Source organism: Stegodyphus dumicola, chromosome 12 (assembly GCF_044657685.1).
Source record: "Stegodyphus dumicola isolate Sdum_Otavi_A_Nest chromosome 12, ASM4465768v1".
Classification (NCBI taxonomy): Eukaryota; Metazoa; Arthropoda; class Arachnida; order Araneae; family Eresidae; genus Stegodyphus; species Stegodyphus dumicola.
Genome location: NC_140779.1, coordinates 65,776,963 through 65,804,557, shown reverse-complemented (window position 1 = coordinate 65,804,557; position 27,595 = coordinate 65,776,963). Strand labels below are relative to the sequence as shown.

The 27,595-nt window shown below is 32.5% G+C and overlaps 1 protein-coding gene across 3 annotated transcripts in view; it reads right to left on the bottom strand.

Moving 5' to 3' along the window:
- LOC118189812 (protein disulfide-isomerase A5) overlaps positions 1-27,595 on the bottom strand; it is a 135,680-nt gene that overhangs the window by 50,431 nt on the left and 57,654 nt on the right. For all 3 annotated transcript variants that reach the window (XR_015038229.1, XM_085806506.1, XM_085806507.1), the window contains exons 14-18: positions 15,250-15,315; positions 15,006-15,145; positions 11,613-11,683; positions 7,740-7,868; positions 3,500-3,692 (exon numbers count right to left, since the gene is read on the bottom strand). Coding sequence is in view for 2 of the 3 variants with exons in the window: in XM_085806506.1 (XP_085662632.1) it covers positions 3,500-3,692; positions 7,740-7,868; positions 11,613-11,683; positions 15,006-15,145; positions 15,250-15,315 (599 nt within the window). In the remaining variant the exon portion in view is untranslated. The remainder of the gene's footprint in view (positions 1-3,499; positions 3,693-7,739; positions 7,869-11,612; positions 11,684-15,005; positions 15,146-15,249; positions 15,316-27,595) is intronic.

Genomic DNA, 27,595 nt, shown 5'->3' with positions numbered 1-27,595 from the left:
AGGATTGAGGGAAATGTTTCTAAACATCCTCATTTTCCTTCCTCAAATGATGATTTTAGCAATGCTGAAAATGACATAAGTGATTTAAAATGTGAGAACTTTTTTGTAAAAACAATTTACAAAAAGAAGAAAGTTGGAGGAAAGTTTCTGAAAGAAGAAAGGGAAACTTATAAGTGGAATAAAGTTCCCTCAAGAGCAAATTCGCCAGAACGCCTCAAAAATTTGATGAAAAAAAGTATTCCCAAGTGCCAAAACTTGTGACGATATAAATGATGAGCTTTCTGCTTTCCAGAAAATCATAAATACAAATATGATCGATGCTATCACACAATATACAGTACAAAGTCTTTAATCCAGACATCCATAATCCAGAATGATCTATAATCCGGACCTCAAAGCTACAAACGTTCTGCGCATATGCATTTACGCATGCAGGTTTAATGTATAACAGACAGTATAAGCTAGGCTAAAATTATCTAATTATCTATTTCGGTTAATGTTGCAGACTGCGTTGTTCCTTAATTCTAATTAGGATCTATTACCTTCTAATTAGGATCCGGCTTATATTTTTTGCAGACTGCTAGAGCAATTTTATAAAAAGTAAGCTTGAACTTTTGATTATGTCAAAAAGAGTTTTCGATTCTGGAGCTGCAAAAGGATCTACAAAGAGAAAGCATGTTTCGATGTACCGCTTCCGATAGTGAAGAAAGTGAAGAAGAGGTTATTGAAAACAAAAATAATTTTGATTCACAAGTTAGTCGGTATTCTTGACACAGCAATTACAGGACTTGAACAGTGGAACTGAACAAGAAATTATGTCTGTTTATAGAATTAAAGAGAAAGTATTAGCCCAAAAAAAGAAGCAACTTAAACAACTTACATTGAAAGAAATGTTTAATAAAGTAAACAAATAAATATTAAATTTTTTTTTGTAAATTTTGATACCCTTTAGATCATAATTGCTCTTTATTTCATAAATTACGTTTTCACATTTTTAATTTTATAATTTCTGCATGCCTTCTTACCAGATTTAAATTGATGATCTATAATCAGGAAAAACCCTTTATCCGGAATCGCCGAAGTCTCGACGAGTCCGGATTAAAGACTTTGTATTGTACAAATAGTTATCTCAAATGAAACAGGACTGCAGATGATCTCCAAAACAACTCAAAGAAAAGCATGTATGATGCTAATAGAGCAGAAATATTAGCCTTTTTAAGAATTTTATTCTTATGTCAAAACTCAATTTGGAGGACGCATGGACAAAAGACAGTACTGGAATTGAAATTTTGCAAGGGTCATGGTCTCGAGCAATTCAGAAACCTGTGTGCTACTATTAGATTCGACAATAAAGGCACAAGGTATGTGCGAAGAAAAACTGATAAGCTTGCTGCACTAAGAGAATTTTTTGAATCTTTTAATCAGAACTGTCAAAACTTTTATACACCAGCTGACAAACTCACAATCAAAGAGAAGTTGGAACCCTTTCGAGGGAGATGCTCTTTTATTCAATTCATCCCCAACAAGCCCGCAAATTATGGTTTGAAAATTTTTGCAGTTGTTGAAACTCACGAACGTTTTATACATTGAAGCTTGAAATTTATTGTGGCAATCAACTCCCAGGACTTTATGAGGCTTCTAATTCACGTTTTGACATTGTTAAAAGGTTACAAAGGCATACAAAGGTTCTAACCATAACCTGACGACCAATAATTGGTATACAAGCTACCCGCTAGCTCAATATCTTCTTACCAAAGGTACCTCACATAATCCTGGATTATAACAAATGTAAAGGCGAAGTTGACACCATAGACCAACTTTGTAGTAATTTCACTGTCGCTTGAAAAACCGAGAGGTGGGCAATGGCAATATTTTTTGCACTGCTAAACGCAGCGGGCATAAATTCGCAAGTGCTCTTGAACTTCGCCAAACCTGATGTAAACATCAAGTTTAGAAAATTTTTTTTGAAAATTCTAGCTACTTCTTTGATGAAACCCCATCTTCAGAATCATCTAAAAATGGCATTTCTCCTGTCGCATTCCAAAGCTGTTATTAGAAAGCTGGTAACAACAGAAGCTGGCAAGACGGCCGAAAGGGACGAGGAACTACCTGCAGAAAAGATCAAAGGACGCTGCGCTCAGTGCAGTAGAATGAAGAATAATTACACTACCATAAAACATTCTGAGTGTTCTAAGTGTACCTGCAAAAATCATCTGGGCAAGACAGTACAGCTTTGCAAACCCTGCTGCAGTGAACAGAGACAATCTGAAGAGGATTAAAGTAGCAAAAGGTTTTTAATTTTTTCATTTGTGAAATTTATTACTGACCGAACTTTTCTTTATGGAATATTTATAATTTGTAAATTTGATTTATGGCCTTATAATTTTCATACAGAAAATAACACGGAATACCATACAACTTTAAATTACATTTCCAGTGCATTCCATTTTTTGAATTAATTAAAAATTCATAATTTCCATCTTTACTGCTTTTTTTCTGTTATTCTTTTTTTATATCATTTTTACTATGACGAACCACCTTATTAATGCCACGTATAAGATTAAGTAGTTTTAAACAAGAAGCAGAGGCTTGAAAAACGACCTGGCGTACTTCATACGCCAGCCCTCTAAAACTGTACCATATGCCAGCCCCTCCAGCTGAGGGTTAATAAGCCAGTTGACTGTACAACAAAAAGCTCAATATACATTATGGTATACAGAATTTCAATCTTTTATACTGTTTAACTCAATTAATGAGGAATTTTTATGGGACACAGCTATTTGGTGATCATACATATTGCCACTGCTGCAATCACACCAACATGATCCAATGCACATGGATGGAAATAGAGTGTTGCTTCAATAGCTAGTACATGGTAATCAACAGAAGCTCATACTGAAATTTACTAATTATATGACAAAAAATTATTGAAAAAAAATTATATTTTTCATTGAAAAAAAGTTAAACTACCCTCAAATACCTGTTACAGCAAAATAATAGCAGGTTCTTTTTTCATGATTTATTAGTAGCATTTAATTTAGTACTTAGCTACTGGTGGGTGCAAAAGCACATATGAATTGATTCATTTTTAATATGTTGTATTTAAAAAAAACTAAACGGAAAAAAAGATTTAAAAAAAAGAGACTAAAAATAATGATGATCTAAAGTAAAACCATAAATTTTTACCAACTTTTAAAACACATATTATTTTTTTTTTTTATATATTTTTTTTTTATTTCCCTTCATAAGGAAAAATGTAAAGCAATTAAATCAAGATGACTGAATTTACACAAAACTGACTTCCAAAATTATAAAATTTAAGGTACATAAATTTTAATTAAAAAAATAACTCATCAAATTGCATATAAATAAGAACTCAAAAGTTACTTACAAATATAATCAAGCATAGTTTTAATATATGCAATTTAGATATAGAAGCAGTATTTTACTTCCTAAAACATAAAAAATTTTGTAAACTAAAAATATAATTTTTTCTTACAAGGAGCGTAAAACATTACAAGAGCAGATTCTTGAGATCTAATCTTCTCATCAAAGTCATCAGATTTCAATAAATGTACATGCTGTCCCTCAGGTATATCTGACCACCATTTTTCAGGTGGAGATCCAAGTGTCTTAGCTGGTGGTGGTGTTCCATCTACAGCTGATTTCATGTATTCCACAAAATCACTTTCCTTAGAAAGAAAAATTGAATTTTTTTTATTGCCAAATCCTCTAAATAATGTAAATATGCATGTACAGGTTACATTAGCGCATGTTATTTACATTGCAGTTCCCTCATTTTATGTATTGCGCACTCATTCATTCTACTTCTCACTGATCGTTTCAATATGTATTGCAGGCACTCACTCTAATCTTCACAATATCTTACAATTGTTGAGATTTTAAGTAACAGATGTAAGTTACTGTTAAAAACCTCATCAAAACTGAAAACACTAATTATGCAATTTCAATGTCAGAAAACACACATAAATTGTGTGTTTACATGGTAAATGCCTTTGAAATGTATTCTGTTAAAGAATTCCTGATTTTAGAAAACAATTACAGATGAGAACAACAGAGTGTCAATAATTCATGACTGGTCTGAATGCTTACAATTCTCTCTCATTTTTTAACATAAACAACAAAATTTTGATTTTTGAAAATTCAACATAACAACTTTAACATCCATCTTTTTCTTACATGATATGGCAAATTAACTTTTCATTAAAAACAAACTATATTTATAACATATTATGATTGAAGAAATGAGTTAATGTACAACTGAAATTATTCAATATTCTTTGTATTGTTTTACAGCAAACAATGACTGTTTATGTGTGAAACAGACAATGACCGCTTCACATTTGTTTTGTTTTAGACAGATAAACGCTCCTTTTGGATATAAATTTCACTGCCTTTTAAAATTAATATTGAGTTTAAGTGGTTAATATGCTTAACCACTTAAACTCAATATTAATTCCAACCTTCAGCAAACCTTGTCAGTAGTCAACGCGCGAACGACATTTTTACAACTTTGAAAATGTGCGCGTAGCGTATGTTGTAATTAACCATTCATTAATTTTAAATTAATAATTAATTGTAATCAATTTTATTACATTTAAAATCCATATACATATAAAACTGAATAATTAAAAATATACCTTGTAAATTATATGCACATTTAATTAGAAATTTTCTTTTAACTCCTCAAGCATTCACTAATAAAAAGTACTTCAAATCACTACTAATCATAGAAAAAATCAGAAACTATAAATCATATCTTTATTCTGGATATGATTTCTACAGGGAAATAAAATTTAAATAACCAAGAATGATACATATAAGTATTAAACAAAATACGCATAATTTATGAATGCAAAGATTTATATGTAGCATGCTTAGCAAGCTTAAGTTCTGATTTTGAGAATGTTTTTTTATAACACAGTTCTTCATTTGCCTGCATATTTATTTTTTCAATCAAAACTGCTTCAAGAGTTTTAAGACCTAAATTTGGTCGAAATTCCGTCTGATTTTTTTTAACAATAGAAAAAATTCTTTCGCAAGCTGCATTTGAATGAGGTATTATTAAGACAGCAAGCATTACAGAAGGCAATACTTTGTATTTAATACACCCATTCATATTTTTTAATTTGGCAATTTCTCCCCATGCTATATCAATACGCAAATCTACAATTTCTTTCAAATCATCTACTTGATACATGGAAAATTCAATTTCTACTTGATTAAGACATTTTTCATCAATAATGGATGGAAAAGTATTCATCAAGTAAAGAACAGATGAAAATGAGACTTCAGTTCTCAAGTTGATGTCAGCAACTTCAGAATGTTTTAGAAATGGATCACTCAGTGGAAATTTATCAATTATATATGAACATGCAGTTACAAAAAAAGCTCGCACAGAATTGAAAAATGATTTCACTTCACTTTCATTCAACTTGGCATTTTTTAAATATAGTCTTGTTTCCGCACCAATCACTAAATTTTCATTTTCTTTTTGTTTACTATACTTCTGAAATGGAATAGACGTTAGAGTAACATCTTCATTTTCTTTAGAAATTACTGATCGTTTTACGAATCTAACAAATAAATTCATTAAAAGTTCAAAAAGTTCTCTTCTCAATTTATGTATATAAGGAGCTTGTTGTTGCAAATTAATATTTACTGTTATAAACAAAGTATTTTTCAAAAATAACAAGTACAATTTGGTGGTCGGTGACTGTAAAATTTTTTTAATGTTTTGCAATCTCTTTCCTTCATTCTCACTATTATCTGGTTTATCTCCAAAAAAATTTATCACAGCATCCCACTGTTCCAAAATCCTTCTTATAGATTCTAAAAGAGACAACCATCTCGTACTGCAATATTTCAAAATTTTATGAGATTTTGCATTCTGTCCCAAAATTTGTTGAGCAACTTTGAAGCTATGCTTCCGTTTCGAACTTTTCTCCAAGTAAAAATATATATCTATTATCAACATTTCAATTTCTGAGCCAATTAATTTTTCAGTAGCTTTTTTTGCAGCTATATGCAAGAGGTGGCACGGACAACCTCGGGTGATTATACTTGGTTGATGCATTTTGATAAATGATGCTACACCTTTAAACTTTCCAATCATATTACTAGCATTATCTGAAGAAAATGATAAGCAATTTTTCCATTCTAAACCTTTGTTTTTAAAGTTTTCATTTATACAATTAAAAATACCTTCTCCTGTATTATTCGTGCATTCTAAAATAGAAATCAATGAAGTAATTATCACTCCCTTTTCTTTACTGTAGTATGTTATAACCAATGGGTACAGTTTGTTATCATTGTTATCATTACTTCCATCAGTACTTAGAGAAAATGATCTACTGCACACTGATTTTATAATATCAGCAACAGTATTTTCTGCAAGCGTTTTCACAATAGCAGCAGTTTTGGTATGACCGCAGCTAAATTTTTTTGCTATGGCAGAATCCGGAAACATTGCTTTGAAAAGCTCTTTGGAATGATCCGAAACAGAAAGCGGTAGATTATGTTCAATTAAAAAACGAACAAAATAGCATTCGGCTTTTATAGGATCTGTTTCATCATCTTTTATTAAGAAATTTGTTATTTCTTTAGATTTTACGGTGCCAAGTTCTATATGCTTTTGAGAAAACACATGCCGTTTACAGTCATCTTTTCCGCCATGAGCAACTGAGAAGTCTTTGTTGCATACACTGCAGTGTGCGTGATTCACAGAAATTTCGGACGCTTTAATGCATGGAAATTCTGAAGAATATGAATCTTTAAACTTCTGCTTTGATAATTTTGGCTTCTTCGTTCGAGGCAGCATTATGATTAAAAATCTTTCACCTGATTCACAGTTCACAAGACACACGCTAAGCTCTCGCCGTAAACTACACAATGCAGCCTAAACACGCATCAGCGAGGAACCTGAGAGACAGACAATTGGGTGGAACTATTGATAAGTCGTTAACGGTTGGAGTTACTGATCTACGATTGGCTAATTCTTCAAAACTAGGAACGCACTCAACACGTGATATATGATAACACGAGTATTCAGCCAATCATCGGATGAATTAGTTGGTTCCGTTTTGCGTACTGGTTCTCCTGCTCTTGTTTCTGTAAAATCCGTAGTTTTTTCCATACTTTTCGTAGCTCGTAGTTTTTCATGAATTTCCGTAGAAACTACGGAGAATCCGTAGTAGTTGGAGTCTATGAATATGTAACGAATTTATTTGTTGAAAACATTTCAAGTGTTGAGTTTAAAAAACCTTGCAGCAGTTAGCACTTTGTAGCTAATTTGTTAACATTCTATTCAATGAGCATTATAGCTAATACTTTTTTACTTAATATTGGATACCTGCTTTAGTGTAAGATTATTAAAAATAATACTTGCATAGTTGTTTTCATACATAAATGCCAGTACAACACTTTATACGCTATTATTTGTTTTGGTCATGAAGCTAATGCAGATTACTTTACAATTTGCTTTTTTATATATGTCACACTAACTAGGAAGTAGATTTGTATTAACAATATGGTATTTTTCATCTAAAAATAGCACATTATTTTCGTTCTGTTAATTTAAATAAAATTTTTTTTAAACTTTCACTTTTATGAATCTGCTAATTAAAAACAACAAAGTGCCTTAAGGTAAGCTTATTGCTAAAAAATATGGCTTCTAAAAACTCAGAAATTTGATACCATAAAAAATTTATATTACTTACAGTTCTAAGCCCTTCGTATGGTTTTTCCACTTTATAATAACTAAAATATTTCAGAGTTGGGTAACCTTTCACATCATGGGCTGAGCACACACTACTGTAAGATGTACAATCAATTGCTGCAAATTCAACCTAATTTAAATAGATGGTTTCCAAAATTTAAAACAGAAAATGACATACCAAAAAAATATTTTTATAACAAATAAAACGGAACACAGAAATAAAATAATTGAAAATAATAATGATTTCAATGATATATACACTGTGTCCATAAAAGTCTTTCTTTACACACCCACTGATCGAAGACTAACATTTCCAATTGCAAAAATGAGTACTTTTCTGTTATGCACCTGCCATCCTTTTTGGCTCCTATGAAAGAGAAATCAGATGCATGCCAAGAGCCAACATTAGAATCATCTGAGGACTATGTATGTGTAAACAAGAATAATTAAACACACACATGTTATTATAATTGTACCATTAAAATGTGTGGCAGGTGCATAACAGAAAAGTACCCAAAAATGTTTCAGATGATACAAAATATTCACACTATATATACACTTCATAAGCAATTTTAAGTTTTAAAAGTCAGTTTTGTAAAAATTATGAAATCTACTTTTATATGATTTCTTGGTCCACAGCATTGTCGTTTTTAAAATTTTTTGTTCTTTTAAGGGCCTTGTGAGTTATATGCAGTAGTATGTGTAAAACTGAGGTTCTCTACCAAAGGAGTACCAAAGAAGTACAAAGCTCCAAGTTGAAAACATAACATTTAATCAGTGCTTGCCTTGAGTTTAACAAAATAGATGAACATATCATCTATTTTACCAAATACCTCAAATTATACCAAAATCCTCAAAATTATCAAATAATACCAAAATCAAATCAAATAATACCAAAATCTTCAAAATTATATGACACATTAGTAAAATCATACGATGGATAACATACGAATGTACTTGACTGGCACAATATGAGTTGAGTCTGCGTTACAGTTCATCTAGACAAGCAGGTACTTAGCGATGTAGTAAAATTATCCGGAATACTTGGGGCTAGATTCCCATTACAATGTGTCTTCCACTGTGATGTTCCACGTCAGGACTCCATGCATAACACTGCCGAACGATGCTCGAGAAAATCACAGTTACAGGCCATGTCAACAAACACCCCGGATAGGCATATCAGGAAGGACACAGTCTTCAGCAGAACTAAGAGGACACACTGTCGTCACCACACACCCTTTCTCTCTGCTGGGAGGATTCTATTACTGATTATATAGTCCACATTTTCTGCTCAGCGCAGCTGCAAACGGAAGGAATGCGAACTCCAACAAGCATAAAATTTAGTCAAAAATTTATATTCATCTTAAAAAATTAAAACACAAAATTTTGTATTACTAACTGCAATATTTAAATGACTGAAATTAACTGTTCAAGATATTTAATTGCAAAATTCATGATATTTTGCTCTCTTTTTGGGTTTTTCTTAAGGAGGTAAAAGTAAAAAATAATTATGATAATTCAAGATTGATTTTTCCCCCTTTAATACCATTCAGTGACATTTCTTTGTGAGTTACTACAAAGTAGCATTCTTTAATTTATTACTTACATTTGGTATGTGAAAATTATTTTCACAAAATTAGTTTAATTTTTTTTAATGCTAAAAAATACATGAATAAAATTCACATGTAGTTTTATCACTTGAGAAACATGAACTAATAGTCAGTAACACAAAAAATAAAATTATTTCGACTAGAAATATTCTTCACTTTTGATTTATGCAAACAATGTTATGAATTAGCTATGTGCTAGTACTGAATCTTCCCAGCATTTTCTGGAACCAAAATCCTCAAAATTATATGAATCCTCAAAATCCTCAAAATTATATGAATAAGATCTGGTTTTAGGAAAAATTTTTACTGATCCAAATAAGTAACAGTCTGTATAACAATGTTTTCCACTTAATCATAACATTTTTCTAAAATGATATTTCATTGTCAGTAGCATACAGATTTAAATATTTCACTTTCTGTGTAAGAATATGATCTCGAAATTTAATCTCAGTTAATTTTTGTCATATGGGAGTCAAATATTTTGTGTTTTTTTTTAAAAAAATATTAACTTTTACTATGCTAATATTTAGTTTAAAATATTACTAGGACCAGTAGTGCATCTAAAAAAGGAGATTTCATAATTTTTATAATAAAATTTTAAAAAATGTTATAACATGAATATTTTTCTTATTTAAAGCCTTTGGTAGAAAATAAAAGATACATAAATATTTTTATGAACACACTGTACATGTTACATATGTAACATTAAAAATTTCAGCCTATAGAAAATGAAGTACATGAGTTTCATAACAAATTAACAAAATACAAAATTCTCATATCAATTCTTTGTTTTAATGATTAACTTAAAAATGAGATTGTAAGGATTATATTAATTTTATTAACAGTTAAATTTTAAGTTAAAGTTCCTTTCCTGTCAAATTCTTAACTTCAACTTACTACTTCCGGGAAGAACGTAGTTTTAGAATCATGTCTGAATACATAATGAGGAGAAGCGGTATTTAACCGCGAAGTTCTTTGGTCTTAGCAAGAGAAAATCAGAGTTTCTGATTTATGCACATCTGCCTTTTGGCTACTCTCTCTCTCAAAGCTGTTATTACGCTCGGCCATACTCAGGCCCTTGATACTTTCACAGTCATCTGGTATTTAAGGGGCTAACTGCATTAGAAACTTGATAACTTCGGCTATATTTCTTTAGTTAATCTTAGTTTTAGTTTAATTCTTAGTCTCTTAAGTTCGAACCCAAGTGTCGACTTTGACTGTACACTCCAAGGCAGAGTTTTGTTAAATCTTATTGGAATAATAAAGGGTTAGTTACTCTTCTATCTTGTTCTTGTCACGCGAACTTAAGCGATTATTCGCTATCTAGTTCTTAAGATTCTTCACTTTCTACAGTAACTGAGATTTACACAGTGAAAGTCTTACAAGATTAAAATGTTCATTTTCAGGTTTTTAATATATTTCAAATTATTATTTTTAATTACAGCTTCATGCTTCAGAGCCTAGCTCTTTAATTAGCACCTTAAATAGTTCAATGCTGGGAAAAGAACACGCTGATTATTATTAATTCATATCACACATACAATTAATGGTAATTTAAAATAGGTTGTTACCATTTTTTAGAAGATCATTCAAGGTTTTTTAGAGGACTTTGAAAATTATATATACTTTATATAAAACTTTTATACAAAAAATATACCATTATACAAAAATCTTTCTGAATTGAAAGGAATGTAGATAAATATTATTCTGATAGATTCAAGTTGGTTGAAATATTTAACTTGAACAAAGCCTACAACAGCACTTTCTATTTTAGCTTGTAATCTACAAAATGTTCTTTATGAGGAAGATCTCACACTTATATTACATATGAAGAAAGCTAGAGAAAAACAAACGCTGTAGACTTCTACGAGAAAAATACTTGTGAACATGAATACTAAATGAACATGAAGAATAGTAACAAGAATCACACAAAGAATTCACATTTATACTTACATGAAGAAAACTAAAAAAAGAAAACTACATATGTATCTAAACTCTTCTACCAAGAATCAAACCACTGGAAAGTTAGCTATAATATTTAATGGCTTTATCCACATGATCACAGATGGAAAACAAAACACTTGTGCAATAAATGTTTTTAACAAAGCAAAAGAACTGAAAACTGAGTTTTATTCTTAATTTAAATTTCAACATTAATAAGTTTTTAAGTATTTCATTTAATTACTAAAAATGATCAAGTAATAATAATGACCGATTTAATTGTTCTTCATACAGAATTAATATGCCATTGCTATCATAATTACCTTAGGATCATCTTTAAAATAGTCAGCAGCAGCTTGAAACTCTGGTTTTGCTTTTTTACAATGACCACACCCTGTAAAAGAAAATTTCTTATTTATTATATTTTATATACTCCAATATTTTTAATATTTTCAATACAGTAGGGAACAAAACTAGTCAAAAATGTATATCAAATGATCAGCCAAAATCAAACACACCATTCAAAACTTATTAATTTGCATTAGGTAACATATCAAATTTAAAAATTTTACATGAAGACTAAAATTCAAATTAAGTTTACTTCTGTTTCAAACACTGTAAATCCTCAGTTACAGTGCAGTTTACCGAACTACGTTTCCGGCAAGTGTTCTATAAAATTATACATAAATAATGAAATTCCAGCATGAAGCATTTTATAAATAAAACAACATAAATTATTATTAAAGAAATTTTTAGTTGAGAATGATGATGAATCTGTAGAGTCATTATGTTTCTTTGATGCTGGAGACATGAAAAATGCACACTGCCCTCACTGAGACTCAAACCCAGGACATCTCAAATATGCTTCAAGTATGCTTAGAATTACACCAAGAAGGCATGCAAAAAGGAGGAAGGAAATACATTATGTACTTCCCCTTTTAAAGGGTGACAGTGGATTAGGGTATCCAATCACTAAATCCTGGCGATGACAAATCCTGGTGGTCCACCATCTTTTTTAGTTCGGGCGCCACTTATAGAGTCATTGGGTTCTTTTGAAGTAGAAGATGTAAAAAATGGACAGCCAACAGTTCATGGCCACTTTCACTTCTTCATTGTCACTGAAACACATCCCACCCAGATGTTGTTTGAGGTACCAGAAAAGGTGGAAATCACTGGAAGCAAGGTCGGGGCTGTATGGTGCATGGTCCAAAACTTCCCAGCCAAAAGATTCTATTAAGTCCCAAGTCGTTCAAGAAGTGTGAAGCCTTGCATTGTCGTGAAACAGCAAAATTCCTTTTGACAGCATGCCGTGCCGTTTGTTTTGCAATGCTCTTCGGAGCTTCTATAGAGTTGTGCAGTAGGCACCCGAGTTGATCGTTGTTTCTTGTGGCATAAAGTCCACCAGCAAAACATTGCGCCGATCCCTATTGCCATAATCTTGCACTTTGACAGCGTTTGTTTGGCTTTGACCTTGATGGGAGAGGATGTGTGTCTATCGACTATTGCTTGGATTCAGGGGTGATATGGGATACCCATGTTTCATCTCCAGTAATGATTTGACTTAACATGTCATCCCCTTCTTCCTCATAATGAATCAAAAAGTCCAATGAACTGGCAAACGTCTTCTCTTTATGTTCAGCTGTGAGGAGTCTGGGTACCCACCAAGAACACAATTTTTTAAGTTTAGGTTTTCAGTCACAATTTTGTACACCACCGACTGAGAAACATGGGAAATTTCAATGAAAGAGTGGTTAACGTGAATCTCCTGTTCTCACAAATTGTTATTTCAAATGCATGCATCAAATCATCAGTGATTACAGAAGGCCGTCTTAAGTGTTCTTCATGGACATTTGTATGCCCATCTTTAAACTCCCTGACCCATTTTCGGACTTTACTATCACTCATTGCTTCAGTGCCATAAACTTCTGTTATCCAGCAATGAATGTCTGCAGCCAACATGTTTCTCGCAGTCAAAAAACAGATAACAGACCGTATCCCACATATGGCGGGTGATTCATCACCTTAAACATTTTAAAGACACAAAGCGAAGCTTACACAACTGTTACAGAGCTGAAACTGCCGTGAGTTTGTTCACAAAGGACACTAGTCAGTGGCACAGTGGCTCGTTGCACCACATGCGTGAACTAGGGAACTATACGTGCTAATGGACCTTACTTAAAAACAGCCCTCATATTTTTTACCTCATACTTTTGGCTCAATACTAGATGAAATGGAAAGATGAGGAATAACAGTAAGCAATATTCTTTAATTTCACAATATCTTCCTAAACCCCATTGTGAAGAACATGCCCTGTGCTACTTTTTTCTTTTGTGAATAAGTTTTCTTCAGTTTCCAAAATTTCATTGTATCCAATGATTTTATGTGAGGATGAGATAAGAAGGAAATGGCATATACTTTTCTTTTGTAATTACTCCAATCAATCATTGCATTATAATTCCTTTGAAGCAAACTTTGGTTAGCAAAACTCCATAGATATCAGCTCCTTACACCAAAAGTAAATTAATCAAAAAGTACTAATGAAAGAATTGTATGAATAAAAAAAAAAAAAAAACTGTTTGTACTTAAGCCAACAAAACACATCTGCACTATGTTTTTAACATTTTCTTCCCACCATAAGCAAATGCTGCACAGCTATTTCAGCTTATTACATTTTAATCTGATGATGTTGTTTTCAACAACTCCTTTTTTTACCGTTGTTGTTATGAAGAACATCTCTTTTGTTACAAACAAATCTCAAGTCACAAAATTCAATGCAGTTAAAAAAAAATGATTAGATGAAAAATGTGGTTATGCAAGCAATGGTTATCAAAACAGTTATCACCAGGAAAGGAGCCAAACCAAACTGGCAAGACCTGGTGTCAAGAAAGCACGCCAAAACAAAGGAAAAGGCCCAAATGGTATAGCTTTAATGAAAAAGTACCTGCCTAGTAAAATCATACTACAATTAATAATTGTTTTTATTTAATATGCCTTATTTCAAATAACAGTTACAGGAATGATATTTGTAATATATTCCCCTCTGAGACATAAGTATCACAGGAAACATAACAGCTAAGAAGACAGAACAGAAGTTGCATAATAGTAACTTTATTGCTAAGCACTGACAAGAGTTAATATCATTTTAAGCATCATGGTCTGTTATAAAGGAGTCAAAAATATTCAATTTTATTATTCTTTGCATCAAGGACAGGCACAAACAGTACTCAAGAAGAGCCAAAATAATGAATGGCATAATGGAATTTTTGTCAGGACAGTCTTCTTGTAGGTTCTTAGAATTATCTAATTGCCAAGCTGCAATGCCAAGCTTCAGGCTGCCAAGCCGCCTTCTAATGGAAGAAACACAACTTTTTGTTGTTACATCAAATACAAAACTGCCAAATGTTTTACCATGCTAACAAGCTAACAAAGCCTTTTGTTCATTGCAAATGCCCAATAAAAAAAATGAAATTTATAATTAACAAAGAAAATAAATAATAGATTCGAGTGGGGATTATATGGCTATTCTTCAATGACTGGCTATGGTTTATATCAAATTTTACAGAATTCCCATTAAAGTGAACAATTAGCATAATGATTAGAATTTCAACTCTGACAAAAATATCTAAAGGATGGTATAAACATGGTCTTATTTAAAACTCTTCTACAGTTACTTTAAGAACTCTAAGATTAAGAAAAGTATGAAAATAAGCACTTACATGGAGCATAAAACATAACCAAAACATGTTTTTTGCGTCTCAAAAACGGTTTAAAATCTTCTTCATTGAGATGCACTACACTACTTGGTTCTTCACTCCAAGGGATTTCAGGAGGCGGAGGTGGTGGAGGTTCTTTAGGACTTTAATTGCATTAAAAGGAAAAAGGAAACAGGTTCTAATTACAAACTACTTAAAAGTCACTGGAATATGCAACAAAAATGCATATAATATAGTTACCACTTACTCTTTCATAAATTCTACGATTTTGTCAGCTGTTCTTAGGCTTACTTCAAACAATGGATCTCCATTCCTATACAAAATGACGAATTCCAAACAAATTTTGGATTAATTAAGAAAATCTGCAGTATATGATACAAAATAAATTAACCATAAATCAATTACACCAACAAAAAGCAACAGTGAGATTGAAATTATATTTATTTCAGAAAGAGAACACATTAATTCACACATGCTTGAACAAAATGAATCTAATTTTCATTACTGTTTATCCTTCTAAAAAATATTACTAAAAACATACATTATTATTATTACTACTACTACAGTCAAAAGTCTTTAATCCGGATACCCATAATCCGGAATGATCTATAATACGGACCTCAAAGCTACAAACTTTCTGCGCATGCGTCAACGCATAATGCTAAAAATAAGAGTTAACTTCAAGTGCTTTACACAATTGACTAACACTAAGACTGGCCTTTTAAATTATTACGTATGTAGTATGCACACTGCCGAATCTACAATACGTTTTAAATATCAAGAGGACTAAACCTCTGGCCTTAAAGGCAGACAGCAACTGATGGCAAGCTCACGCATGCGCATAATACGTTTATGCATGCGCGTTTAATGTATAACAGACGGTAGAAGCAGAGCTAAAATTATCTAATTATCTATTTCAGTTAATGTTGCAGATTGCATTGTTTCTTAATCTTCGAATTGGATCCAGCTTATTATTTTTTGCAGACTGTTAGAGCAATTTTATAAAAGTAAGCTTGAACTTTTGATTATGTCAAACAGAATTCCCGATGCTGGAGCTGCCAAAGGATCTGCAAAGCGAAAGCATGTTTCGGTGTCCATTAAACAAAAAGTGGAACTGCTGCAAAAAATGGATAAAAGCATGAAGAAAGTGACAGAGAGATGATTTGTTTCTCTAACCAATCTAATCTCTAAATCTGGAAAAACAGATAATCCGGAATCGCGACGAGTCCGGATTAAAGACTTTTGACTGTATTACTACTCTTAGTATTATTATCATTATTATTTTACTTTGTGTCCTTAATTTGATGAAAATTTTAATTTTATCCTAATCTCAGTGATTTTTATATTTGTATTTTCATTTTATATTTGCATCCTCATTCTACAAAAGGTTGTAAGGATCTTAAGTTTTACTAACATTTATTTTATTTTAAAACTTTACTATATTCTCTTATTTTCCACTTCTGGCCAGAATTAAATTCGTTAACTTGTTTATGCAAATTGTACTTGCTAATGCCCAAGTATTTAAGTTGTGGCTTTTTGCCAAGAGTAGAGTTAGATGGAGAGAAAGTGAGCCGCCTTGCCAACTGTATTTCACATGAGCTTGCCATCAGTTGCTGTCTGCCTTTAAGGCCAGAGGTTTAGTCCTCATGATATTTAAAACGTATTGTAGATTCGGCAGTGTGCATGCTACATACGTAATAATTTAAAAGGCCAGTCTTAGTGTTAGTCAATTGTGTAAAGCACTTGAAGTTAACTCTTATTTTTAGTTAGTTAGTAGTTTGTATATTTTTACGTTCAGACCACAAGTGGTCTTTGTATCTCGAAGTGCGGGAGCACCTGTAATATCGCGGACTATAAAGGGTAAAGTTAACCCTTCCTGTCTGTGTCGTCCATTCCACACATATTTGAACATAGCTTGAGTAAGCTCCCAGTTCCTATTCAGGACACAAAATATTCCTGAAACAAATTAAAAGACATACAAGTCCTGACAAGGTAAGTATACAGAAATGACATAGTACACAAAAATAAGTTTTTGACCACTAAAAAAAATATTATTGCTACAGATTGTCATGGCAACAACAGTTATTACCATAATATAATTTTCACATAACTTATACTCAGTTTCACCTTACTAATAATTGCAGCATATGTTACAATCCAAACAGATCATTTCAATCAAAAATAAATTTGTAAATTTACAAGATATTAATATAAAGCAAAATATGTAAGAAAAATGTGGCAAATGTACACTTAAGTGAATATTCAACTTCATTCATCACTACTTGCTTTAGAAAAGATTCCTTCTCCCTCTTGATCTGTGAAATCAAACCTCTTAATGGTCTTTATAGCAGTACTTTTAAAATAGCCAGTATCTACTGATACATCATCATCAACAATATGTTGCTGTCTTTAAGGAATGAGACATATTTTTGATATCAGCAGATCAATAATATAGGTGGTTTTATTTTATTTCACGCAGGTATTACATGACAATTGGATTAAAAATCACATTAGACTGTTTTTATCTGAAATTAGTCACTATTTCCAAATGAACTCTGCTAACTAAGAAGGCAAGTGACTTATCCTGAATCGATTCCTGATTATTTTCCTAATGCTCTTTTGTGCTGTTGATATTGACTGTTGCTGACATTATATACCCAGCATACATCTTCCATCGCTACAGTTTTCTTGCATAAGAATTTTTTTGGAAAAATTCCATATAAGTCTGGAAATAATGGATTACTTATGCTTCATTTCTTGGTAAATCTAGTAAATGCACAATGCAAAATGCAGTAAAAATCAATACAAAATTAATAAATATTACTTCAAAAACTTTCCATGGGAAACGGGTTACAAAAAAAAAAAAAAAAAAAAAAAAAAAAAGACTTATTGCAGATAGATATGTACTTGGATCTCATGTTGATACTGAAATTTTATATATACAAAATGCTATCCCTAAAAATAGAAAAAGAAAAAAATGGGGAAAAAACATTAAAAGGTAGGGGCATTTCAACTTTCTAGAAAAATCTGGGGTTTCTATAAGCTAGGTTTCCAATAAGGCTCTAGAGTTGCTGGTATCAAGAGCCAATGGTGGTATTTTCGCTACCAGCTAATGCACAAAAACCAGTAATTGTTTTCAGTTTGTAAATAAATCATGTAAGGAATAAGTTAAAATTGTAGCTAAATAATAATGCATAAGATGATACACTGAAGTACCACTGAATTAAAGATACCTAAATGATTCACTGTTCCTTTGGTCTTGATAACTTGCTGTATGATGAGATAAGGATTCTATCTCATCATACAGCAAGCTGGATCTTACAGCAGGGTTCTAGAAGTACGGCCTACCAGACATCTAGAATTTTTCATAAATAAGCTAAGGATGCCAGTGTTGAATGATATGCATGCACATCTTTTTCCAGAGTACTCCAAAGGTGTTCAACAGGATTCAAGTTCAGACTTCTTGGTGGTCAAACTCAGCAGGGAAAATTCAGTGGAATGCTCCTCAAACCAGATCGTAGACATCTGAGATCTGTATCAGAAGCAGATGTCCTGATGGTGTACAGCATTTTTCTCCAGATGGTAAAAAAGCATGAAGTGAATTAAATTAATATCCAACAGTTCTATATACTCAAAAAGGAAGACACTTGGCTCAAGTGTCAAAAGAGCCAAAACCTGCCAAGGAAAAACATTCCAGATCAACTACTGAGTCTCACTGATCTTGTACATTTCTAACCTGGCAAGTTGGATTTACGGCTTCATGGAATTGGCAACATATTCTTAGCTAACCATCAGTATGATGTTGTTGGATTCAAGACTCATCAACTCCGTGTTATTCACTTCCAGTCACCCAAAGATCCAGTCATGGTAATCTGTAACTCATGCAAGACATTAAGTGCAGTGACACTGAGAGTGACACTTTCATGGGTCTTTGGCTTCAGAAGTCCATATGGTGGAGCAACTGCTAAGGTTTAACTACTGAATGCCTCATTGGACTCCTTCTTCAGCTGGATGGTAACCTGAGCTAAGGTTTGGTATTTTTGGCTAAGTACAACAGAGTGATATTCAAAACATTGCAGTCATTTAAGGCTGCTTGTTCCTTACAGTTTGTCTGATTACTCTTTATGTTACTTTTCCAGCTATCTGAGTACTCTCACCATACTCTTGACACTGTTAAACAAGTAAACCTCAGTTCTTGAAATAGTTCTGAAATTGTATGACCCATGTGCTGAATGTTTATATTTCTATTCAATTGAAGATGTCAAAATCATGCTATATTATGTTACTTCTAACAGTTGTTTAAAAAAGGCTACACTTCTGGCTACATGCAATGGCGGACCCATAGCTGTTGAGGCCTGGAGCAAATATTTCCCGAGGTCCCCCTTATTGGAACGATCACCATACAACACAAATATATAATTAACATTTCTTTAATTAAAATTAAATAACTAAGATGGTTTGGAAAACAAAAAAAAAATCTTAAGACTAAAGAAAAAACAATTTACATCTAGTAGATAAACTTATATTAAAAACATTATAAAGCTGATTAATCTGCCACTTCTGATGTTTTAAAAAGCTTATTACATTTTAAAAAGCTTATTACTGGTTCATCATTGATCAAAGTTAGCTTTTAATCAGCTTACTTTAATTGTAAGTAATTGAAACACACAATGTCAAAAAAGTTTTTAGTGCCAAATTTAAGTTAGAAAGTGATTCTTAGAAGTCCATTTCTGCAATAAGCCTCCACATCAAAAGTAAACAGTTTCCCAGATATTCAAGTTTTAAAAATCGCAATATTACAGCTTTCACAGCCTGTACATGGAAGACTAATTACTTAGGATGAATAAAATAGTATGTTATAAGACATTGTTTCCTAGCTATACTCAACTTTGGATTTCCCAAAAAAACTCACAACCTTATTTTTCAAGTTTTCATTCTACCATAATTTGAAGTCAATAAAAATGCAAGCTCAAAGTTGAGACAGCCTATATAAGCTGCAGTCCTTTTTATATTCATCAGAGTTATCACCAGAGTATTAGAGTCACCAAAATGTAAAACTAACAGACTTTGGTTTGTTGTGTTACAATAAAAAACTCTTGAGTAACATTTGTAATTAACAAACTAAATAATAAAAATTTTATTAGGAAAATTAATGTTTAAACCTATCTTTTAATGAATAACTTTTCATGGGGTGCTCCCATCAATGTAGAAAGTATTTTAGCCTACTTGTTTACTTCATCCAAAAACTATCTGCTGGTATTGGTGTGACATAAAAGTTGGAAGCTAATTGTAAAGCCATGTAGTTTCGAATTTATAGCTTTATTAGTTGTTAAAAAGACGAGAAATGCAATCTAATAAGCCTCTAATGGTTCACCAGCACCCAAGCAGTAAAAGCTACTGAATACTGGTAGTTCAGTCCATAGTTTGAGGCCCGGCGAACAGACTGGCTGCATGGGTGTTTTCATGGTTTTCCCCATGTGTAACATTGATATCAGCCAATTTCCCTTAAAAAGACGTCCACGGGGCATCCCTCCCTTTCCGTGTAGTGCCTAAGAAGAAGGGCTAACTCTAGAACTAAGGGCACAGCACATAATAAGTTAAAAAAAATAATTAAAATAAATAAGTCTCTAACAGATGACTGGCAGTCAACATGTCAAGAACTTAATGTGATAGGCAGCAATGGTTCTGTAATTAATACCAGTTTGAAAAATGGTGTTACCCATTATATCAGTTTGCATGATTGGTGACCACAGCAGTGAAGTACAGTCAAAAGTCGTTAATTCAGACACCCATAATTCGGAATGATCTATAATCCGGACCTCAAAGCTAAAAACTTTCTGCGCATGCGCCGCGTTGACACATGTGCATAGGCGTTTACGCGTGCGCATAAGACCTTTTACGACTGCGCATATGAGTGTGCGCAAGCGCAGAATACATTTTCGCGTGCATGTTTTATGTATAACAGACGGTATAAGCTAAAATTATCTAATTAACTGTTTCAGTTAATGTTGATGATTGCGTTGTTCCTCAATCTTCGAATTGGATCCGGCTTATTACTTTTTGCAGACTGTAAGAACAATTTTATAAAAGTAAACTTGAACTTTCGATTATGTCAAATAGAATTTCCGATTCTGGAGCTCCCAAAGGATCGTACAAAACGAAAATGTGTTTCGATGTCCATCAAACAAAAAGTGGAATTGCTGCAAAAAATGGATAAAGACATGAAGAATGGGACAGAGAGGTTAGTGAAAATGAAAAAATTTCGATGGACAAGTTAGTCGGTATTCTCGGCACAACAAAAAACGGGACTTGAACAGCTGAACTTTGTAACTGAACAAGAAATTATGTCTGTTTATAGAATTAAAGAGAAAGTATTATCACATAAAATGTAGCAACTTACATTGAAAGAAATGTTTAATAAAGTAAACAAATAAATATTAAGTTTTTCTTTTGTAAATTTTGATACCCTTTAGATCATAATTGTTCTTTATTTCATAAATTGCAATTTCATATTTTTAATTTTATAATTTCTGCATGCCATCTTACGAGATTTAAACTGATGCTCTATAATCCGGAAAAATCGATAATCCGGAATCGCCGAAGTCCCGACGTGTCCGGATTAACGACTTTTGACTGTATATGTATCTTCCACTTCAATGAACTGCAATTCTCTCACCTAGTTTGTCACTTGCATGATGTTACCACAAAGCCCAAATAATTTACTGCACCAAATGGGAAGAATCTCCCTGACTTCTGAAAAACTTCCACCAATTTGCTTTGAATGTGTTGAAAGCCTCATCCCAAGTCGATAGAAAAGTACTGAGCAACTTGATATTTCTGCTACCATAAAGTCAGGTACAGTTTTAGAAGATTTAGCAAAATGTTGCTATTTTTACAATAAAAATTGTGTTTTTAGAGCTTTTTTACACAAACAATAAATAATTTGAAATTATGGGTTTTACACTTTTTCATGTCTCTCACGGCCAAAAATTCACATTAAGAACAATTGCCTTTCAATAGTAGTAAGTTTAGTAATTATAAAAATTTGATTAAAAAACAGCAGAATTTGACTATTTTTTTTTAATTTTCAGTAAGATGCACAAACAGAATATAAATTTTTATATGAAAACTTTTTTCATTTTGCATAGCTACATGAAAGGTAACATTTTCCAGGTCATAGCGACAGCAAAAATTTTAAAAGAAAATATTTTTCCTGTGCTTCTATTAAAGTGTTTCTATTACTCACCTAGTGCATATAGTAGAGCTGCATCTACCACCCAAGCAGCTGCATGAAAGCAAGAGCATTGCTAAAGGGGTGGAAAACTACTTATATCTTAAAAATTACAGCATGAGCGCTTCCAACATAAACTTTTAAACATAAATAAGGCACATTTATAAAAAATTATACTCCTAGAATACAAAATTCCTTTTTATATTCCTACATATAACTAAAAACATAAGATTCTTTGGAGGTCCCAATTGTCTTTACCAGTTCTCCCCCTTGGTATATCACTTTGAACACTACATGAATCATACTGCAGCATTTTTGTACTTGTGGAAAGGAAGCAGCCATCTCATGATATTTGCATTATATTGTCTATTCTTAATTAAGTAGCCCTTATATATGTCGTCAGTATTACATAAATACATCATTCAGCACAATATTAATAATTTTTAAAACTTTTTGCTTGGGTTTTTTAATAATTTCTAAAAATAGCTATTTCACATCATGAATACCATAAATAATCTTATAACTGAGAACTCCAAAATTTCAGACAATATTCTTGAGTTCTTTGTTGTCTGTACACAAAACGAAATTTAATTGTTATGATGGATTTTTTTAATGGTATATAAATTTCAAACCTCTATATAGATTTCTTTATAGAATTCTATTCAAACACTAATATGCTTTTACAATATTTTGATATTTCTCTACACCATTTTTGTTGAAATCTAAATGAAGAAATGAATGGGGCTTTTAAAAGTGCAATTTGTTTTAACTCTTAATTTCTTTCAACAGTTAGTACACTCATACTAAAAAAAATAAGAAACAAATACTAAAAGAAAAGGTACGAATGTAAAAATGGGGAATTAAAACTTACAGTTTACATATGACACAGAGGTTACATTGCCAAATGCAAACAGGCAAGTGAAACTAGCAGAAAATGCAATCCCGAAGCTCCACCACGACAGCTTAAAAATGGGCATGCTGAACCTATGTGTCAATTTGCAAGCAGCAACAGTTCCATGTAATTTGAAATAGCCAAAGCAGAAAGCATGACCCGATGAGCCTGCATGATGAAACTCAGAGGGTTATCGAGATGTTGCAAGCTGGTGTTAGACAATCTGCTGTTGCGAGAGAATGTGCATCACAGTGTCGTCAATAGGCTGTGGAATCATTACCAAAGGGTTCAATACTTCTGTAAAAAATGTGAGTCTGGATGGCGGAGAATTACCACAACAGCATACAATCACATCCTGTTGCTATGTACAAGACGCCATAGATCACTAACAGCACAACAGCTGGGGTCATATCTATCTGCTGCTGCATGATGGCCCATATCCTGAAAAACTCTGCCCCGTCAACTTCATGAAAGTGGACAGTATGCCTGACAGCCTATGGTTTTCTGTTCATTTATCCCTATTGCATTTCACAACGCAGTTGAGTTGGGCTCATGAGCATTGCAGTTGGACACCAGAGCAATGTGGCCAAATACTCTTTATGGACGAGTCTCGATTTAATATCCAGAATGATTCCCAAAGAGCAATGATATAGTGACAGCCATAGACACATTATCAAGCAACAAACATCATTGAAAAAGACCATTACAGAGGAGTAGACTTACTTACACAGTTAGAATAGCAACGAATGGCCTCACCGACTTCTACATGATTCCTGGTGGTTCCGTCACAGCTGTCCAATATCACGATGAAATTTTACATTGTCATGTCCGTCCTTTTATCGCTGTAATGGGTACCAACATGACATATATGGACAATAATTTTACATTGTCATGTCCGTCCTTTTATCGCTGTAATGAGTACCAACATGACATATATGGACAATAACACTCACACACATGCATCTCAAGTGGTGTGGAGCTATCTCAAGAGTGCAATCATTCCACATCTACTGTGGCCTGCTAGATCACCAGACCTGAATCTCACACAGCATGACTGAGACATGCGACGATGGATAGCAGGTTGCAGTGTGCCACTAGGCACCCTCCACAAGCTCTAACATGCATTACTACATGGAATGCTAAAAAATGGATGCTAGTGCCACAACAAGCGATCAACGAAACTATTGCCAGCTTGCCTCCCGGCTGTCAAGCATGCATTTCAGCTATAGGATATCATACCCATTATTAGTGTGATGTTTTCCCACTGCACATTCTTTCATGGTGTAATGGTCATAATACAAACGTTTTTGTATGCCTTTGCTTTATTGTTTGCTATGTAGTCTAGTAATGCCACACCAACCTTTCGAATCAATTTCATGCTTATGCATCAAATAGTTTTTGTTTTATTCTATGTTTTGCCTTTGTTGCTTATTTTTTTAACAGACGTGTAGTTAGTTTAATGAGTAGACAGCAATAGATGTTTATGTAAGAAGAAAAGCCAAACATTTATATCGTTGTATACATATGTATGGGTTCATAATGGACTAAATGCACGCAGAATCAATGACAGCTTGGTAAAATTTATTTTCAAAAAACAAAAAAAAAAAAAAAAAAAAACACTTAACAGTTCTGTAACTTTCCACAAAAGTCCTCACACAGCTCTTGTCAGTATGATAGAGCACAAAACTACTAAGAAACTACTAAGAAAATTAAAACTTCAAACTTCTAAGAAAATTAAACACAACGCAAAGTGCATCTAAAGATTGAAGCTCACATTGAGCCAATTCTGAACTAAAATTGAGAACTAATGCTCTCTCCAGTCTTATACAGTTTTCCACCGGCCAATGTGAAATTTCTAATATCTTCTATTTCTCGAAATTGGTTAAAGTAACATATATAAGCCAGATATGGTTACAGTTATGTATAGGGATCAATTACAGTTATTCCTTTACAGTACCAATTACAGTTATACAGGGACCAGACCAAAATGTTGCAAAAACCATTGCCAACTTGGTGCTCGTCCATTTACACCAATGTTAAAAACGGACCTACCCTGTAGTCTTATTTTTCTGGCTATAGAGGAATTTCATGTTGCATTATACAAGAGATACTACAATTTTACATATAATTTCACTAATTTTTTTATATATATACAAAATTCATAACAATGCGTTTCCTTTTTTTTTTTTTTTCTTATTTTAAAAATTTGTTAAATATTTAATTTTAATGGCAAACTCTCCTTTAACATGCTAGGCTGCAATCTGAAACTTCCATATCGCAGATCTTTACTTTCTTGTACAGAATAAAGGAAGTATTGTAATCACGAAAAATTCCAGGTACCATATTTTAACGAAATATCCATTTTGACTGCTTTCAAATGCAATTTAACAATGTTTTTGTGTGACATCTGTATGTAAGGACAGTGTTATGTTAAAAAATCATGGTAGGATTAATTGTTATAGAAAAATCATATGGTTTCCTACTCTGTTGACATAACACTTAAAATTTTTTTAACAACAGTAATAAACTAATATCAATAAGCCCTGTACATTTGCGTTGTGTTTTCGGATTAACCCTGAAATCAATTTGAGAATGAGACGGGTGAAAATCATGAGCACACACACAAAAATTTAACCTTTGAATGATCTAGAAAAACTTATTTATTTAACTATTAATGTCAATTATAAATATATATATATCCATTAGTTGAAAAAAAATATTAAAATATATTCAACAAAATTTGAACTATTGTTTTACACATCAAACATTTCCAAGTAATTATTTTTTTAAACATCCTTGTAATTACTATTAAATTTAATATTGCAAATCTGGTAAAACATAGTAAAATAAACTATAAATTTAAGAACACTACCCTCCCCGGGGAGAAAATAATAAAAAAAAAATTAACAAGCTACACTTTCTACTTCACACAGAATTCATCTATACAACAAAAATTATTGCTTAATATTGCACTCAATATAATCATTTAAATACTATTATTGCACATAATAATTTTTATTATTCAATTTTTTTTTCCTTAGATTAATTAAATATGGTTTTAACCGGATAAAGATAAGTAATGACACATTTACTATTCTACAAACAAGTTCGTCCTGAGAAACAAGAATGCTCTAATACAAGCACTATTTCAAATCATCCTCACCAATGAGTAATTCAAAAAAAAAAACATTCAAGTAAATAATTTCCTGAAGAACTTAATTTTCTTAACCATTAAGTTAAGTTACAATAATTTTAATAAGGTTATAAATCTTTATTCCATTTAATGCTTTTACTTGATTGATACACCAAAGAAAAATGATTTCTATAGAGTTAGGATAAAGTTATCAATTACAAAAAAAAAAATTAAGGTTCAACAAATTAACAAATTAAGTTAATTCAATCATTTTAACTGCAGAAATCTATAATATTTAACTAACCAAGATTTAACCAAAAAGAAACAGGAACTTATCTGTTAAGGAGCATCAAACAAAAGAAATCCATCGAAGCTCATGAGGAATGCTGGCAGCCTGTTGAATGAAAAAAAAAAAATGTTCGTCGAACAGTTTGGATTCAATTACTGTAGCCTAGAAGTTCTAGTAGATTTTAGGATGAACAATAGGTTCCAATACGGCAAGATAAGTGAAATACAGTGCTGGCGGCCTGTTGAATGGAAAAAAAAATGTTCGTAGAACAGTATGGATTCATTACGGTAGCCTTGAAGTTCTAGTAGATTTTAGGATGAGCGAATGAGGTTCCAAAAGCAACGGTTTTAAATTATTCATTATGGTAGCCTTGAAGTTCTAGTAGAATTTAGGATGAGCAAATGAGGTTCCAAAAATAACTGTTTTAAATTAACACTCTGGTCTCGAGTGAAGCGACGAATCAATGGTGCGCATCATTTTTCTAGAAATTTACTTCTGTATATTTTCCTGGAGATACACAAACACACACAACAAAAACTGATGAAAGAATTTCGATTTCTTTTTTTTTTGTTTTGTTTTTTTTTTTTTTTTTTTTTTTTTTTTTTGAAGACATAGATGCCCATACTTACGGCCCGCGCTCACAGCGCTTAGCCAAGAGGCCCGTAGGCCTATCGGGGAGAAGCTCCATTTTCTTCGTCGGAGTCAGCTGTCGCCTCCGGCCAATTCAAAGGGCAACAGAAGTAAAGTGCAAAAAGTGAGCTCGTCCCCTAAAACAACCCGTTAAAAGGGAGAGCGCCGGACTGCCAAGATGGCGCAACCCATTTTTCGCCGAAAGTTGAAATAGTTGCAACCACAGCATACCCTCATGTTATCAAACTCGCCAAAACCACTATTTTGAAACCTCAACGGAAAATCCAAGTCGCCAAACCCTCGCCAAATAACTGCCACCTGCGACCGGGGGAGATTAGGAATTTCAACAACCCTGCGAGGGTCCCAACGAAAGAACGCTGAAAACTCTCAAAAAGTGACTTTTTCAACCGGAAAGAAG